Here is an 18,834-nt window from a genome sequence, read left to right as displayed (position 1 = left end):
ACCCAACTGTTGCACTCTATACAGTGGACTTTTCTTTCCCCAAAAATGTCATTAATGTGACCGTAATGAGCAAGTTTGAGACTTGACTTTTCTTGAGAGAAACATCTGAAATGCATGAGACTCTAGCAAAGTTTCCAAATTAAAGAGATTTAATTTGAACATTTTCTGTCTAATGGGCAGATTTTGTGAGATTTGTGATCAGTGGAGCATAAATGCCTTATTTCTGTCAGATCTCTTTTAAAGGCGCAGTGTCTGATTTTTAGCGGCATCTAGTGTTGAGATTACGAATTGCAAACAACAAAAGTTACTGTGGCCGACAGGAAAATGTCATCGTCTGAGACAGCAGAGAGTAGCCAGTTCAGCAATGAAGTTTCTTTACAAGGATAAAATAAGAAATTATGTTTACTTAATTATTCAGTAAAACTATATGTTATTTCATTGTGTCAGTGTTTTATTCGCTGAACTAAGCTGGCTACCTTGCACGAAGAGCAACATAGTAACGAAACGCGTTTGTCCGTTTAGGGCTACTGTAGAAACATGTCGGCGCATTTCAATATAAGGGGATCCACGGTGTATGTTGACAGAAACTGTTCATTCTAAGGTAATACAAATATAACGGTTCATTAAGTAAGTTCTTTATACACCACTGAAAACTTATTTTTCAAGGCAGTGATGAAACGCGCTCTGTAGCGCTGTGTGTTCGCTGTGGGCTACGGTAGAAACATGACGACACAATATGTCGACCTCCATAGAAGGGGGCGCCCGCGGTTATGGAGATATTAATGTCTCATTCTAAGGTAATAAAACCATAACGGTTCATTATGCAAGGTCTTTATACACCACTGAAAACATAGTTATGGATTTTATATTGCATTTCTGTCAATAGATCCTCAGAAATATTACATATTTCACCTTTAAAATAAAAGCCTTTAATAAAATCAGGACACTTCAGGGTTAAAAAAGATTTAAATGAATTTATTTTTCACATTTCTTTAGAGAAATCAGTTACATTTTTTTCATAATCTCCAAAACTGAAGTATTCATTAAACAGCAGAGAACATTTCACATATATACTTCAAAATAAATACATTATCTGGTCTCTGCTGCAGTAGGACGTCACTTGCAGGGGGAAAAATACTACTTTAAAACCTGCACTACAAACTGCTCTAAGTACAAAGACTTAAAAATGACAGCAGGCAGGATGGGTCACAGACAGACAGACACAGGACGGCGCCACCACGACCCCTTTATATCGGAGCACGTACCTCAGGGTTAGACTGTCCCATAAGTTACAGAATTGAGGTGAAAGAACACTGTGCAAACCCATCACTTGTATATTTCCACTCACTTGTCATGTCTTGACACACACACACACACACACGCACACACACACACACACACACACACACACACACACACACACACACACACACACACACACACACACACACACACATACACACACATACACACACACACACACACACACACACACACACACACACACACACACACACACACACACACACACACGTTTGTGAATGGCAGAATGAGAGCCTCTGTCTGTGAGCGCATACGTGTTGAGTCACATGTCGTAAAACCACAGTAACGTCTACAGGCCGAACGATCTCTGCACTGATACTTCCTGTTTCACAGACCCTTCCCTTCACGCCCCTCTCTCTCTCTCTCTCTCTCTCTCTCTCTCTCTCTCTCTCTCTCTCTCTCTTGGCTGATGAGTGCCCTTTTCTCTGGAGTTTGGGGAGGTGGGGAGAGTGGAATTGTCAGGATATATTTACATCACTTCCTCTAAGAGCTGGAGCAATATGGGACGTGTCTTTGGGCCTCTTCATATGGACACCTCATATTCTCTCGTGTCCTGTAGAAAATAAACACGAGATGCTGTGATAATTACCACGTTTGATCATGTAAAAACTCATTTCCCCCACAGGTGATATTGTTCTACAAGGTGATTTCCTGGCCCTTGTTATGTGGCTCAGGATGGGTGATTAGGCTATTGCTAGGGTTTTCTGGGAGTGGCTAAGTGGTTTGTCAGATGTTTTGGATGATTGCTAATACTTATGCGGTTGCTAGGGTGCTCTTGGAAGTTGCCAGGGCAGTGCTATGTGGTTCCTACAGGGTTCCAGATGGTTGCTAGGGAGTTTCTGGGAGTTGCTTCAGTGGTTTCTCAGATGATTTCGATTATTGCCAAGACTTATGTGGTTGCTATGATGCTCTGGGAGGTTGCCAGAGCAGTGCTATATGGTTCCTACAGGGTTCCAGATGGTTGCTAGGGAGTTGCTACGGTTTTCTGTGAGTTGCTAAGTGGTTTCTCAGATGTTTTGGATGATTACCAAGACATATGCGGTTGCTAGGGTGCTCTGGAAGGTTGCCAGGGAAGTGCTATGTGGTTCCTAAGCAGTTTTAGGTGATCGCTAGGGAGTTGCTAGGTGGTTTGGATGATTGGCAAGACCTATGCGGTTGCTAGGGTCTTCTGGGAAGTTGCCAGGGCAGTGCTATTTGGTTCCTAGAGGGTTCTAGATGGTTGCTAGGGGTTTCTGTGAGTTGTTAAGTGGTTTCTCAAAAGTAATTCTGGGTGCTTAGGGAGTTGTTAAAATGTTTGGGCTGATTGCCAGGGCTTTTCTAAGCATTTGCAAGGGTGATCTGGGAGGTTTTCAAGGTGGTGATATGTTCCTATGGAGTTGCTAAGTGGCTGGTTGTTCAGGTGTTTTGGATGATTGCCGGGACTAGGCTTCTCTAGGTTTTATGTGTTCTATGTGAATGCCAAGGCTTTGTTATGTGGTTGCTAGGTGTACTAGAAAACTCTCACCCCTCCAGTCTCGTAGAGGGGATTGTCAAACTCAGTTTCCACGGTGATTTGGCTGTAGGGATGCGGATACATCAGGGGAAGTCTCAGGTTTGAATGATAACGGCATCTGAGGAACACAGAAGAGTGTTTGACGGGTTCAAACGCAGCACATATTCTCTCGTTTCAGCAATGGACAATCATGGTGTCTGTTTTCCCACCCACACATATCATTACACTTCAAGCTATTAAATGCTTTGTGAAGAAACCAATCTCATTTCACAATATTATTAGTACAAGCAGCTTTGAGCAGTCTACTAAATGAGCAACAGAACATGTGTAAGTGCTCATGAACAATGGCAGCTGTTTATTGTAGCACAACAGGTGTGTTATGGAAGTAAAAGCTCCATTCATTTTCTCCATAAGGAAAATTAATTTTGAGCAATAACTTATAAACCTCTAAATACAGGCCTACAGTGTGTATTTACTTCTGTTGAAGCCATCAGTTCACGTTATTTCAGCTTATTTTTTAAATAATTGTGTTTAACAGTGGAATTTCTGGTGAAAAACTACATTACCCATGATGCTGTACAGAAAATTCCACCAATCAGAGTCAGTCTTGTTTTGTGTTGTCACAGTCTTTTGTCTTTTTGTCCAATTTCCAAAAATGTTTTTGTTTCAAATAAACGTTTGTAGAGTTAAGATTCACCTTGTAGCTGATTGGCTTAGTTCATGTTCGCCATGATGGTTTTGAATTATATGATTGCAAAATACAGTTAAGTGCAACATGCACAGAGCAAGTCCGTCACATAGGCTACATAAAATTATAATTGTGTGCTTGGGATATGGCTTTTAATGGTTGAGACTTATGTTTTTGTAATCAGACTCTCGAAAATGATATAACATTTTTTATTAATATTTATCGGCCAATATATCAGCTATCGGCTTTCAAATATATAGAATTATCTGTATCGGACTAAATTTTCATATCAGTGCATCCCTACTTTTAACTCTTTAATAATGACTATTTTAAAATCCCTATGGGAAAAATGAATGAAAAAATACTTCTAGAGCCAGCGCTGCTGAAAAAGGGTGCAGGCGCTAATGCACTCTATTAGTAATACTAACACTTTCCACAGTATATTGCTCACCTTGTGACATAGATGTAGGCCCCTCCCAGTAAAACAGACACTAGCAACACTAGTATAAATATTGCTAGAGCCATACTTCCCCCATCATAAGAAGAGTCTGCAGCAGCCTCAGCCACTAGACGAGATACAAAGATGAAATACATTAAGAATTCATTTTTGCCTGCCTTACCCACTACAACAACCATCAAAACTTTATAAAATCTATCTGATAACAAGGGTAACAATGTGTAAACACAGAGATACAATATATAAAATTCAAACTTTTGCTTATAATACTAAATTAAACAATAAAACTTACCCTCTAGTGCATGATTGCCAGAACATTCATGATTGACTGAAAATATTAGGGAAAAATAATATATATTTCAGCTTTTAATATATGATATACTAATATAATAAAACAATAACAATGAACATGAAAATTCATTTTGTTCTTATGTAGTATTCAAATCACAGTAATTACATATTTTATTTGAATATTCATTAAATATCTGTAATGCAGCTCCTTTAGGGTAGTTATAAATAGAAAACAAAATGCAATTGTTGGGAGCAACATTATTTCTTGAAATGTAAAAAAAATAATATTAATATTTTTTATAATAAAAAAGAATGATGATAATAATAATACATCTTGGCATGAGGGATAAACCCCTGTACATTTATATACATACAAATCCTCTGTAAATATCTTTTCTTACCTCTGCAAAGAGGTAATGGACCACTCCAAAATGAGGGATTTCCCAGAATGCACTTGATGGCAATCTCACCAATGAGATCATAGCCTTGGTAGCACATGAAGGTTAGAGACTCTCCCGGTAGGTAAAGCCTTTTAGACAATATCTGGTAGCCGTTGTCAGGAAGGCCGGGATTCTCACAGGACACGGACTCCTCAGCTATTATACCGTGTAAGAAGTAAAATCAGGAATAATTGAGGGATAAAAAAAGGATTTAAATATAAAATACAGAAATTTTGGACAAAACATTTGTGGGAACTCACAAACGCAATGTGGCAAGCGAGACGTCCAAACAGGGGTGCCGGGTTCTCGACCATAGCAAGTGAGTGTGGCGCCGCCCTGCAGGATAAATCCGGGAAGGCAGCTATACTGGATAGTGGTGCCAACCAAGAGTTTGGGATCAGACAAAGTGCGTGTGGAGTGCTCCACGTGTCCAGGGTCTGTGCAGTACATAACTGATGAGGGGAAGGGAGGAAAAAGAGACAAAGCTGAGACGGTGACATTTGAATCTGCTGAAAGTAAATGTTCTCCAGACTCCAATTAGCAAAGACACCCAACTATGATTGACTCACTCTTCTCACAGAACGGAGGCTGGGTGTTCCAGCTTAGGTCCACCAGACAGGTCAGGGTTTCACTGCCCACGAGGTCGTACCCCGGGTCGCACTGATATGTGATGCGAGCTCCACGCACCAGCGCTGCATGAGACGTGGTCTTCCAGCCGTTCTGGATCTCAGGTAGATCTGGACACGAGTCATTGCGTGATACCTCTGGAAAACACGGGTAAAATGATTGAACCTCGTCTATTTCTCACACATAAGTTAGAAATTAGTTTTTTTGTGCAGAATTTGTTTATTGACATAATTATATATATTAGTGCTTTCGATTTTTTTTTAAATCGATTTGTTAGTTTGTAAGTATACTGTATAATATAATAGAGTATATATATATATATATATATATATATACACACACACACGCACAACTCAATACACAATTTAATACAAAAGTATGTCATGTATGTATAGGATATCATCAAAATTGAAAGTTTTCATCCATATACACAATGTAAACGCATACATCTACAAAACCATTTCGAATATAAAGTATAAACATACATGTGCATAAGAATACATACATGCTTGTACAGTACTATGGAAGCGTGTTTCTGCCACAAAACAAATAAAAATAAATCGCAACTTATGTCACACTTCAGATATAACTTATATATATATATATTATACTTTAAAAATAAGTCAGAATTGTGAGATTACCTTTTTTATTTTTCATTCCGTAGTAGAATGAATCTTTAGTACAGTATCTATATACACATCAGATTTGCATTTAGAGATGTGTTATTACTTTTTTTAAGTGATTGGACTCAGTTTTTGCCTAGCGAATAATTGAAGGCCCATCTACATAGATTAAAGGAGGGATCTGAGTCATAGAGACCAGAATATCACTTGAGGGTGGATTTTATCGACCTAGGCCAGTAAGTAACCACTTAGTAAACACCAAGAACACTCTGGGGACCGCATAGCAAAACACTAACAGCTAACAACCACCCGCAACACCCTGGCATCTCAGAGGGACTTATGCACCACTCACTCACTCATTTTTAGGAAATGAAAAATCTAGTTTTTATATTAATTTTGGCCTTTTGAGAATCAAAGAGGCAACTTGAAACCTAGACGAACGTGTTGGCTTGGTCTGTAGGAGCATGTGCGCTAACCACTAGGTCAGAGCTCTGCTTTATTCATAAGATTTCAAATCTTGTAGCTGGCAAAAGAATTATAAATAAATGTAAAAGTTCTGAGAATTTTTTATTATTATTTATTTAAAAGGCATTCAAAACAGTTTTTCGACAGATCAATTATTCTTAGTATGGCCGGATGTTCGTGTATGATGTTAGCGCAGTGCTAATGGGGTTTCCTTTAGATTCCACATTCATTCAGTTCATGAGTGGATTGATCATGAGCAACTTGGCAGCCATTGTGAATTCATAGGGCTTCGGTGACCTTTATTCTCCTGAGAACTTTATCCTCTATTATACGAACATAAAAATAGTATCTCTGTCTCTTTAGTTCAAGCCATTACTGGAGATTACATGCAAACGTGCTGTGTGTGTGTGTGTGTGTGTGTGTGTGTGTGTGTGTGTGTGTGTGTGTGTGTGTGTGTGTTTCCTATGGGAGAGGATAGAGACAAAACTAAATGTGAATGAATAAGGGCAGCCAGAAGAGGAGGAGGAGAAGAGGATGATGGGAGATGAATAGTTGTGCCTGGGCGAAAAAAAAAGCATTGATTGAAATGCATGCAGACCACTTGAGACCATAATGGATCGGTTGAAGTAATTTGAAAAGAAAGAGTTGCATTGAGACACTCTATGAGTTCGTGACACTCATACCAGACTGAAAGTTTGTCTACAAAGCTTGGCTTTAACAGGGGGAAGTGGGAAAAGAAATACTGTTTCCGACTAATTTCGTTTAGCCAGACTTTTGACTATCAACAAAGTCTGGTCTAGTGTTGTTATTGTTAACTAAAACTAAAAACTGAACCAGTGAATTTTATTTTATTTTATTTTAAATAAAATAAATATAATAAAAATAAAACTGAAATAAATTAAATCAAATATTTAAATATTAGTTGAAATATTGGCAACTAACTGAAATAAAATAAAAACAATTTATACTACTACATAATATGTACTACTACTATATATCCAGTATTTATTGCTTATTTTATTAATTCTTATAAATAAAATTTTCTTATAATATATATATTATAATAATTATCTATCAAATATTTTGTTTAATATTACTGTATATAAAAAAAGTTGAAAAGTTGAAGCTGAAGTACTAAAATTACTAAAAATAAATCCAAAATAAAAACAAATTACAGCTAAATAGAAATATTTAAAAAAAATTATATTAAAGTATACGTGTTCTCAAAGACAGTTTATATGTTATATAAACAAAACTCTTCAGCTCCAGACAATCAGGTTTTGAAAACACTCTTCTTGCCTGTGTGCAAGATGCATGAGACTGAATCTAATTTAGGCCTTGAAACTGCTAACATTATCCCATTAGCTTGAGTGTCCTTACCCATGTAGTTGATGATAAAACCGTCACCCTTCCCGAAGAACAGGCCGGCTGGGTCTGAGTGGAAGGTGATGGTGAGGTCAGGGGTCGAGGAGGACATCTTAAACGGGCTGGTGAACCCAACAAACTGGCCCAATATACGCGTTGTGACCTCATCTCCATCCAAAATGGTTAGCATATCACTGTTGCTCAGATTTAAGCTAATGAGAGAGAGAGAGAGAGAGAGAGAGAGAGAGAGAGAGAGAGAGAGAGAGAGAGAGAGAGAGTGGAGGTGAGTGATGTGGGAGGAAATGAGAAAATGAACGAGTCATTCAGGCGGTTTGGTGAGTCATCGCATCCAGCAGGTCTGTGGGTTTCATTGGATTTCAGCAGCAGTTTGACGCATCAGGCACCAGAGCAGCTAAACCCGCAGACTTTGCTGTTGTTCTCAGCACAGAATGTTCCAGATGGACTTACAGCTGCACGTCCACCAGAACGCGTTTGTCCTCGCCGACGTGAATCCTCCAGCTGCAATCCTCGCCCTCCCCGTAACATTCGGGCCAGTTTGGGGACAGAATAACGCCGCTGGGGCCGGACAGGTCACCGCCACAGGGAGCTGCAGAGGGTCCACATACACACGTGTCACATTGATTTCTCTGTCACATTGTTGTCTCATGAATCAGTGGAACAAATTTCAAAGGTCTGTCAATATATACACACACACACACACAATATTTACTACTTTAATACTAGTAGTAATATATTACATGCAATTTTATTTGTAATTATATAATTATATATATATATATAATATTTGATATTAAATGGGTATATAATTACAATTATCTATGTAATTATAATTATATTCATATTCAATTGTTATACATTGATTCTCTCTTTGTTGTTTATATATATATATATATATATATATACACACACAGTATTTTATTTGTATTTTAATATTTATTAATAATCTGTTTATTATATTTATGTTTTCAAATATTTTCTTTAATATCAGCAAGTATGTAATTTGGTATTAAATCGGTATATAATTACAAATAATTATAATTAAATAAATAACTGTCTAATAGTTATTAAAAACAGTGTACATAATAGATAAAGTTAATTTAAACATTGACAACACACACACACACACACACACACACACACACACACACACACACACACACACACACACACACACACACACAAATGTAGTGTTTCCATGTTTTATGGGGACTTTCCATAGACATAATGATTTTTATACTGTACAAACTGTATATTCTATTCCCTTACACTAACCCTACCCCTAAGCCTACCCATCACAGAAAACTTTCTGCATTTTTATATTTTCAAAAAACATCACTTGGTATGATTTATAAGCTGTTTTCCTCATGGGGACCAAAAAATGTCCCCACACGAACAAGGATTTCAGATATTGCCATCCTTATGGGGACATTTTGTCCCCATAAGGTAGGGTTTACCAGGCCACACACACACACACACACACACACACACACACATATATATATATATATATATATATATATATATATATATATATATATATAATCATTTTTTCATTATTCTCTAAAGTATGTCCTGTGCGTTTGTTTGTGTAAATGTGCATTTCGATATTAATTGCATTTTACATCCGAGCGATATCAAGCATGTGTAATACATCATGTTGGGTCGACCAGTGTTATGTTCAGCTGTTATCTATTTTTACCTATTGTCAGTCACAGAAAACCTCCTAAAGATGAATTACAACAAGGTTAAATATAGAGCAATAACTAATACTCATCGACTACCGATGATTAGGCCGTGAAAATATTCATCAGCCAAGCAGCAAAAAACATGAAATTGTAAAAAGCACTTCTTAGATCAAAGGCTGTTTTTGGATATTAACTTGCCATTAACATTCAATGCAATTACCATAACATAATTAGAGAAGATGTGCCAATTAGCCGCAAATCTGCCATCCCATGACATTTAGTAAAGGATTAATGTTATCTTGTAGTGATGTGTATTATGTAACATGTAGAGTAATGTAATATTCAGCCGTGATGATCTACCTTTACAGAGGGGCTCTGTGTCGTTCCAGTAGGGGTCTCGTGTGTTGATGCACTCAATGACGGGCGGGCCCTGCTCCAGCGAGTGGCCGGGGTCACAGGTGAACTGCACCACCGCCCCAACGCCGTAAATCGGGTCTGTCGTGGTGAAGTTTCCATTTTGGATGTACGGCTCATAGCAGTGGCCCTTCTCGAATGCTAAACGTGAAGAAATAGAAGTTCTGTTAGCTATAGCGTAACAATAAACAATCTAGAGAAACATGTTAACCTAAGCTGTTATTTATATATATGTTAAAATATATTTTATTAAAGTAAAATATAACATATATTAAAATATATGTTAATGCATGAGATAAAAGTTTTTTTTTTACAATAAGGTTCCATTTGTTAACATTAGTGAACATGAACTAACAATAAAAAATACTTCTAAAGCATTTATTAATCTTTGTCAATTTTCATTTCAAGAATTACTAATCAATTATTCAAATCATAAGTTGTATCTTTTATTATTATTCAATGGACCTGAGCTAACATGAACTAACAATGAACAGTTGCATTTTTTTTACTAACGTTACCAATTATAAATATATACTTCATAATTGAAAATAATAATAATAATAAATGTCTTGCTCACTACATTAACAAATGTGTACTATTGAGTCCTTATTGTTAACATACAAATATTAGATATAAGACATTAAGATAAAATATCAAACCAAATTGATATACTGTATTTTAAAGCACATTTTTCAAGTACAACACTTCATAAAATGTCACTTTCATTTTGTGTTTTAAATGATAAAAAATAGGAAAGAGTTCAAACGTTAGTCAAACAGCAGTTTGCAAATCAGGAAAAACTGATCTAATGTTCCTAAAAACTTTTATCAAATGCAATGGAATTCATACATTTTTAAGTGTTACTTAAATGTTTAAATACTCTTGACCCGGTGTACATTCAGTTTGATGAATCTGCCCAACATATTTAGTGTAGCAGAGATCAAACTGGCATACCTTCGTAACGTATATTAAAGCCAGTGTTGTGACTGTTAGGTTGGTCTGTTATAAACTGGACACGAACAGCCGGGCCTTCGCTGATCACTCCCTCAAACGGGATCGGGCCGCCACGGCCGGAATCAAACAGGACCACCGATCCTGCGTCGAGGCCGCTCCATAAGACAAGCCTGTGTCATGGGAGAAAGGCTGAGCCTCTTATATAAATATGAAAAGAATGCATTGATTTAGATGATACGTGCATTTACCTGTCTGTTGGACCCAACACCATTCTCTCCAAATGCAGGTGCAGTCTCTGGCCATCAGGAGCCTCCAGGGACCAAGAGCAGCTGCGGTCCAGGGTGCTGTTAGGGCCCGCATGGGGGGAGGGGGACAGAATGCGGCCCACCAAGGCGTTTTTTACAACCCCGCCACACAAAGCTTGAAAGAAACATGTGCCAATAAGAGCAAGGCTTATGACCCCCTTTTAAAAATAAACAATAAAAGAAAGTATAATATTAAATGTGCTATATATATATTATTATTTTATATATATATATATATATATATATATATATATTTTTTTTATTATAAAAAAATATATATATATAATAAATATTCAGTTTTTTCAATAATATAAATTTTTTTTTTTTTAATTATAAATTGTTTTCATAACAATTGCATAATAAATATATAATATAATACATTTCATACATAATAAATATACTGTATATATATACACATATATATATTTAGATTTTTAATATACATTTATAGATTAAATAATTACATATAAAATATATAATAATATATATATATATATATTTACTTAAAATATAAATTATTGTCATAAAGAAAAAAAAAAAGAAATATTTATTATATATATATTTTTTAACATAGAAAGAGAAAGTGGCTGCTACGTGCTACAGTGTTTCGAGTGGTTGTCAAAGCATTGCTGGGTAGTTCTTAGCTTATTGTTGAGTGGTTGCTTACTGAAAAGAGCTCATGCCCAAGATCTGGTATCTCCATCAATGTAAAGTCAATGGGATTTTTCTGCCAATTAAACTCTCTTCCAGAGGAGAATATATACGTTTAGAATATATAAGTTTAATACTTACTGTTAGGGGTTTGTTCAACTGACTACTAATTATTAATATTAACATTCAGCACTTTTCACAGCTGTTTCTGATTCTTCAAGTCTCACCTCTGCAGCTTGGCTCGTGTCGGCTCCACACAGGCAGCGAGGCATTGAGGCATGTGAGGGTGGCGTCCCCCTGCAGGTGGTATCCCATGTGACACTGGAAATGAGCCGTGCCTCCGGGATGCAGATCTCTTACTGACACCTCCCCAAAATGAGGCCGTCGAGGTAGGGCACAACTCAGGTGAAAAACTGGACAAGAAAGATCAGATTATCCTTTTAAAATTCTCCTTTTATGATATACGAGTAAATAATGACAGATATTTTGGAGGGTGAACAATTTCTTTAATCATTTAAGAGTAAAATGTATGATAATTCCACTCGAGAAACACTAATCAAAACAAATTGCAACCGAGGCAGCACAAGAAAGCCTTGTGAAATGAAGCCTGGAGTGAAACTACAACATTAGCCGGTTAATGGACATGGCAGAAGCTATCAAGTTAGATAACCGAGCAAATTAACCAAATGGAGGATTTTTCAATTAAAAGTTTGAAGGCAAAGTCAATTACTGAGACTTCTGGATGAGGAGCATTTTTAACATTTACACAAGCACCTGTGGGATTTATTACTGTAATATTATATAAACTTCACAGTTTTATGTAAAAGAGCAATTATCTCCTCAAATCCCAAAGATGCCCTGTTTAATGCATAATGGCTTGTTTTGAAAGACTCACTTTGATAATGCAGCTGGAACATGCCGACTCCTCCCTCTGGAGACGACCGGTAGAACACGGACAGCGTGTTGGTTGGACTGCGGATCACCTGACCTTCCACCAGAAGCGTCTGATTGGCCAGTACGAGCAAGGCTCCGCCTTCATCTACACCTCTGATTGACAGCTGCTCGCCCTCTGACAGGTTGACACTTTTGACCTACAACACGGAAATGCCAAGTATCTTGTAAGAAAACCACAGTACATTAAGAAGTATGTATAGAGCATATACAGTACGACATTCACAATAACATTATCAAGTTCATTTGAGAACAAAAAAGTAATGTGAACTATGGTACAATGATGGTATCTGATGATAATACCATGGTACTTCCATATATGGGTAATTTTCAAAATATAGAGACAATGTCTCTTTTCAATTATTAAAATTACTTCAAATAGTTAAGAAACTTCCATATAAGTGTGTGTCTGTGTGTGAAATTAGTATTTTTATTTGTACCAAATTTTATATATACTGATATTAATCAAAATATTTGATACATAATTATGATATATTTATAATAATACAAACATTATATATATATGTGTGTGTGTGTGTGTGTGTGTGTGTGTGTGTGTGTGTGTGTGTGTGTGTGTGTGTGTGTGTGTGTGTGTAAATACACACACATACATTATCAACATCAGAAAATTAAAAATATAAAAAACTTCAAAGGTTGTTCAAAAGTTTACATAGTGATTTTTCACACCATGTTCAAAAGTTATTCATTTAAATATATCGTTTTAAATGTGTCATTGGAGTTACATTGCATAATTTTCATTGCAAAAATTCTGATTTAATAAACCCTTTCAGAGGCATAAAAAATGAATGTTTTTCTTTGAAACAACATGCACTAATAAACAGAGCACAACAAAAAATTAAGTAAAAAGATTTCATTTTGTATTTTGATTTCACGTTTAAAGCATATCACGGCCAGCGTGGATTATCCATATCTCATCCGATCCCATGAGGACAGTGTGTTGTGTATACATACCAAATTAAGTGGAAGTGTTTTAATCTCTTGAGACAGAATATTTAACACACACACACACACACACACACACACACACACACACACACACACACACACACACACACACACACACACACACACACACACACACACACACACACACACACACACACACACACAGTAGGCCTTTGGCTGTGGATTAAAGTGGTAATTAGAGATTATGTGACGGCCATGAATTATCCGCAGAGGGAGAGCGGACGTGGACACGGGATTACAGCAGGCAACACGCGGGCACTGCGGCAACAAGCCCCCGTTTCTCTCATTAACATCTGCTTGTGTGGCTCCGGCTCTCTGGGAACACACTGCTGCTGCCGGCCCAAAGTGCTCAACTCCAGTAATTAGATCCCTGCAACTACACCATCCGCCACTAGAGGGCACGTTCGACTGGACACAGAGTTGTTAAGCGCAGTCACCTGTATCCGAGCGAGGGTGCTGGGAGAATGTGCTAGGCACAGGAGAAATCAGATTGCATTGAGAAAAGAAAAAAAAAACCTTGTTAGGCAGCAGATTGCATTTCCAGATAACTCCCTCGGGGCCACATGCGGTGGTCGGTGTTCTGCAGCTGGTTATTTGTTGAATTACACAGTCTATTAGCATGTCATTTAAAGAGATTCATGCATTCACAGGTGCCTGTTCAGTCAAGAGAAACCAGTGCAGTTTGTCATATCGTTTGAAGGAGGGGGAAAGTATGATTAATGGATGCTATATTCAATTAAAAGGTCTGCAAAAGGTCTGAACCCCCGAAGAGCTGTAAGTGTACCTGTAGCTCCACGCCGTAGCCTGTGTACACCGTCACTGTGTACATGCACTGCAGGAACGCTCCCTCAGGAAGAGGAGGGTCGTCTGAAGAATCGATGTAGCCCTCTGGGTCGGTGAAATTGACCCTGCAGTTTGTTACAGCTGGAGGAAAATGCCAGACAGAGACATTAAAAAACCCAACTGTTCATCTGAGAATTTCTAAAAAGGGGATTTGAGAAGGAAAACAACAGTCAGGAGAAACATCTACATCACTGAGCTGTACGCTGCAGGTCAAAAGTTTCAAACTAGCTATCATTCAAGTTGGAAATTTTATTCATGGGAAATTTTGCTAAATAATTCACGAATAAAGCAGTATTTCCATCTCGTTTGTTCAAGAGAACAAAATCACTTCTGGAGAAAATTGTCGCAAATATATCGTGTGCAGCTTTTTATGCTAAGTGTAAAATGATACTGTTTGCAACAAGTATAATTAGCAACAAATATTTTGTTTACACTAATGCAAAAAGTGGCAGATGCTATTAACACACATGTCATATAATATGCTGTTATTAGTACTAAAAATACAATTTTGCAATTGGTGCAAATAGACACTGGCTTGAATAATTATGATAAATTACTTTTTACAGAACATTACAGTTTAGAGCAAATTGACAAAATGTTTGTCATCACAACAGATATTGGATAGCAGCAGTGTTATTTTTTCAGAATTATTACTCATTTAATATTATTTTTATGATATGATTTGATATCATGATATGATTTGACATTTGATTCAGTAACAATAGGCGGTTTTGATTTATATGCTGTTAAATGTTGATGATCGCGTTATTTTACTTATGGATTGCTTGATATCGCTTGTTTCTGCTTCTTCTTCGCCTGTGTTTTGATCAGGAGATTCAGTACTCGTTCAGAAGATGTGTAATAGCGCCCCCTACAGTGAAAACACAGAAAGCTAATAATTTCCATCAATGGCGGGGAAAGAGTTAAGCTGACGTGCCTCTTTTGGCAGCCTGTTTGTTTATGTGCTTGTTTCTGAAAGTCAGTCGCTAGTTCTGCCTTCTCGATGACATCACGCACGTCGTTAAAGATGGCTAGCAATGATTGGTTGGGAAGCAACCTGTAGTCTTACATGAGACTACATCATAATCTGACACTGTTGACTATCGTAACAAACAAAAATATTGTGTAGTCTGAATCTGATAATGCATCTAATGTTTTATATTATTTCAGCTTTAATTTCAATTAAGGACATTTTTTTTAAATAGTTTTCGTTTCCAATAGGTGTGTTCGTCGTAAAGCGGTGCTGCGCAGACTGATCGGTGTATGACATCAAAGTACCGCGGGAGCAATTCTAAATAACGCTTTCTCGTCTGCTCTCTAATCGGTCTTGTGTTACTGTGGTGTCCTACACCGAACAGTCTCCGCAAGTCGAACACACCTAAAAATAACACTGCATCTGAGCAAATCTGTGTCACATGACTTGAGGCACAGTCACAGTGAGCATGTTTTTTATGCGCATTCTGGATATTTTATTCAGATCTTTGGGTTTCCACCCAGCATTTTTAAGCAACATTTGCATAAAAAGTGAATGGAAACCCAGCTAGCCAATGATTTTCAGTGGGAAAGCAACCATACGTCATTCACTTTCAATGAGAGTTGGCGAGACTGTGCTGGTAATGCGATGAAATTAATTAGAGGTCAACTATATGTAAATGTGCAGCAGCATGAGGAACAATTAGCAACCAACAGTAGAATGACTCATTCGTGATTCAGGTTTCTCTGAAACTCGGTCTTACCAGAGATGAGAACACCAGACACGGTGTCAACGTTCACAGTGGTGGGAACCGCATCGGTGAGCGAAGGCTTCGAGTGTGCCGTCGGAGCATCCGTATCCCAGCTCGGGGTTGCAACGGCCTCCGGGGGTTCGGTGGGGAGGTCATAGGCCGGAGGTAGAGTGGGGTGTGCAGGGAGCATCTTCTTCAGGAAGGACTGGTCGGGGGACAGGGCATCTGCGCCGGCCTCAAGCCCCTTCCCCAACATGGGCACCAGATTAGGGGGTAAACCATTGGGAAGAGTCACACCCTTCTGGGCCAGAAGATGATCCTTGCCTGACAGGACAGACTCTAGGAAGTCCTGCCCCATGGATGCAACTCCTCTGGGGGTTTCTTTAGGGGCTGGTACCTGCATCACTGGAGTGAGGCTGGGTGGAGGGGTCAAATCGGTCTCATCTGGGACAAAGAAAAAGAGTTTGAGAACGATTAGTAGGGAGTAACCAAGTTGCTTCCTGCTAACTTAACTGATATCCCACTAGCTTGTCCAAGACAGAAATGGAGTGCAAATTGCTCTGCTTCTCAAACTTGTCTCATGAGAAAAAGAGCCCAGTAAGAGATCTCATGTCTAAATGTCAAGATAAGTCTGCAAACAAAAGTCAAAGATCTCAGTATGAACATTTCTCATCAAATACTTCCAACACCATCATCTGAGCTGCGATCGATTCTTTTATACCCATATTCTATGGCTTCGTCTGAAATCGCATACTATCAGTAGCTACTTATTTTGAATATAGCGACAGATAATGTTTTTTTTAATGTTCTATATAGTATGAATGTAATCCGAACATTCTACATTAGCCATGTTGTCATAGTCATGTGACATACCAGGATCAATTACGTATGTTCACTGACATTCATAAAACCTTTTCCTTGGCCTCATGGGATATTTTCCATTGTTAAACTATTTAAAACATGTTTGGTAATTCAAATAAAGCTAAAATATAACAAAATATAATACATTTTATATTTCGATTTTAAAATTAAACTAAATAAAAATGTTAAATTTTGCCTTGGCAACTAACTCAGATTAAGTTTAAGGTAAAAACAAAAAATACTCCAAGGCACTCGAATTGTGTAGAAAAAAGTTTAAAAAGCCTTTATTAAATCAATAACAATTTTAACAATATAACTGGTGACAGATACACCTACGCGTTGCGGCTTATGCCTTCGTCAGGGTCTATGTTCACAATTCTACACAATTCGAGTGCCTTGGAGTATTTTCTGTTTTTGAGCATAATTATCCCAAGCAACCAAAGAGCACCGAGATTTTACACCCGTTGCAGCACTTCTCTTGCATTCTTTGCTGTGATAAGTTTAAGGTACAATTAAGTTTAAGGTGAAAACACTGAACTAAAACTAAAATTAAAAATTAAAATTTAAACTTAAATAGTAACATTAAAAAAAAGAAGACAAAAACACATAAAAACATTTACTAAAGATTTAAGTGAAAACTGAAAATATAAAAAATAAAAGCTTGTTCAAAATATTAATAAAAAGTATAATATTACATAAATAATACTAAAATTATACTGCTCTGTAATGTACCTTAAAGAATTGGCGTCACAGAGCACTGTCACTCTTTTCTCTGGCTCCACCACAAAAAAACTGACATTTTATTTGCGAGAAAATATTTTATGTGTAAACATCAAATAAAATTAATAAGTATTCTTAACAACTTTTACTACAAATAATTTGTTAGAAATAATGATAAAAAATAACTAGATATTATAAAACCATAATGTAACTTTCTATCTCCAAATTTTTACATTTTCTGAAGAGGAATGTGAGTCTTGTGAGCAATAAAATTCAACCTCTGAGCTATACAATTTTCCACTGGAAAAGCATGTTGCCAAACACATAAGTGCAATAATATGCATGATTTGCGAGAAGGTTTTGGTAAAGTGCAGGCTTCCACCACTGTGTTCATTCAGGGCAGTATCACTGATGACGGGTCTGTGACAAAGAGGAGGGAGTTCAAGCTAAAGGGGAATCTAGTTTTCACAGCACTATTCTGGGTCTGTCAGGCTGAGTGGACCACTGCCAGGACTGTAAGTTACTCAAACTCTCTCTCTCTCTCTCTGTGCTGCTGATTCAGGTTTGCAGACAGTCCTTCACGGGGGGGATGGACTGGAACGCAAATGAAGCGTGTCGGAGAAACGACGCCGTAAGAAATGCGGCGACACACTGTTTATACGTGTGTTAATACGTGGAGCTTCACCTCCTGTGCGCCAACCCATCGCCTGAACTCATTCTCATGCCCACTGAAACACCTCAACCTTTCATTTTCTGCCAAAAAGGATGTCAATGAGCCAGTTAGACATAAAAAGTGACATCAAATTGTCATGCTTATGCTTTGTTTAAATTGGACTTTAACAAACAACTGCACTATATATACTCCCACATACAGTTAGGATCCATGCGACCACATAAAAAATTTGGAATTTTATAATATATATATATATATATATATATATATATAT

At 37.4% G+C, this 18,834-nt stretch overlaps 2 protein-coding genes across 3 annotated transcripts in view; one reads left to right on the top strand and one right to left on the bottom strand.

Moving 5' to 3' along the window:
- Positions 1-18,834, top strand: part of septin5b (septin 5b) — a 297,634-nt gene that overhangs the window by 39,995 nt on the left and 238,805 nt on the right. The window lies entirely within an intron of this gene.
- Positions 955-18,834, bottom strand: part of sez6l (seizure related 6 homolog (mouse)-like) — a 52,243-nt gene continuing 34,363 nt past the window's right edge. For both annotated transcript variants that reach the window (XM_077243590.1, XM_077243589.1), the window contains exons 2-17: positions 16,319-16,750; positions 14,524-14,663; positions 12,697-12,892; positions 12,029-12,214; positions 11,094-11,265; positions 10,846-11,015; positions 9,838-10,032; positions 8,240-8,378; positions 7,787-7,983; positions 5,261-5,455; positions 4,952-5,143; positions 4,653-4,847; positions 4,253-4,288; positions 3,955-4,069; positions 2,828-2,933; positions 955-1,876 (exon numbers count right to left, since the gene is read on the bottom strand). In XM_077243590.1, the coding sequence (XP_077099705.1) occupies positions 1,847-1,876; positions 2,828-2,933; positions 3,955-4,069; positions 4,253-4,288; positions 4,653-4,847; positions 4,952-5,143; positions 5,261-5,455; positions 7,787-7,983; positions 8,240-8,378; positions 9,838-10,032; positions 10,846-11,015; positions 11,094-11,265; positions 12,029-12,214; positions 12,697-12,892; positions 14,524-14,663; positions 16,319-16,750 (2,696 nt within the window). In that variant the 3' untranslated portion in view covers positions 955-1,846. The remainder of the gene's footprint in view (positions 1,877-2,827; positions 2,934-3,954; positions 4,070-4,252; positions 4,289-4,652; positions 4,848-4,951; positions 5,144-5,260; positions 5,456-7,786; positions 7,984-8,239; positions 8,379-9,837; positions 10,033-10,845; positions 11,016-11,093; positions 11,266-12,028; positions 12,215-12,696; positions 12,893-14,523; positions 14,664-16,318; positions 16,751-18,834) is intronic.

This window comes from Siphateles boraxobius, unplaced genomic scaffold, assembly GCF_051911475.1.
Source record: "Siphateles boraxobius isolate OS27281-9 unplaced genomic scaffold, OSU_SipBor_1 25, whole genome shotgun sequence".
NCBI lineage: Eukaryota > Metazoa > Chordata > Actinopteri > Cypriniformes > Leuciscidae > Siphateles > Siphateles boraxobius.
This window is presented reverse-complemented; position numbering and strand designations above follow the sequence as displayed.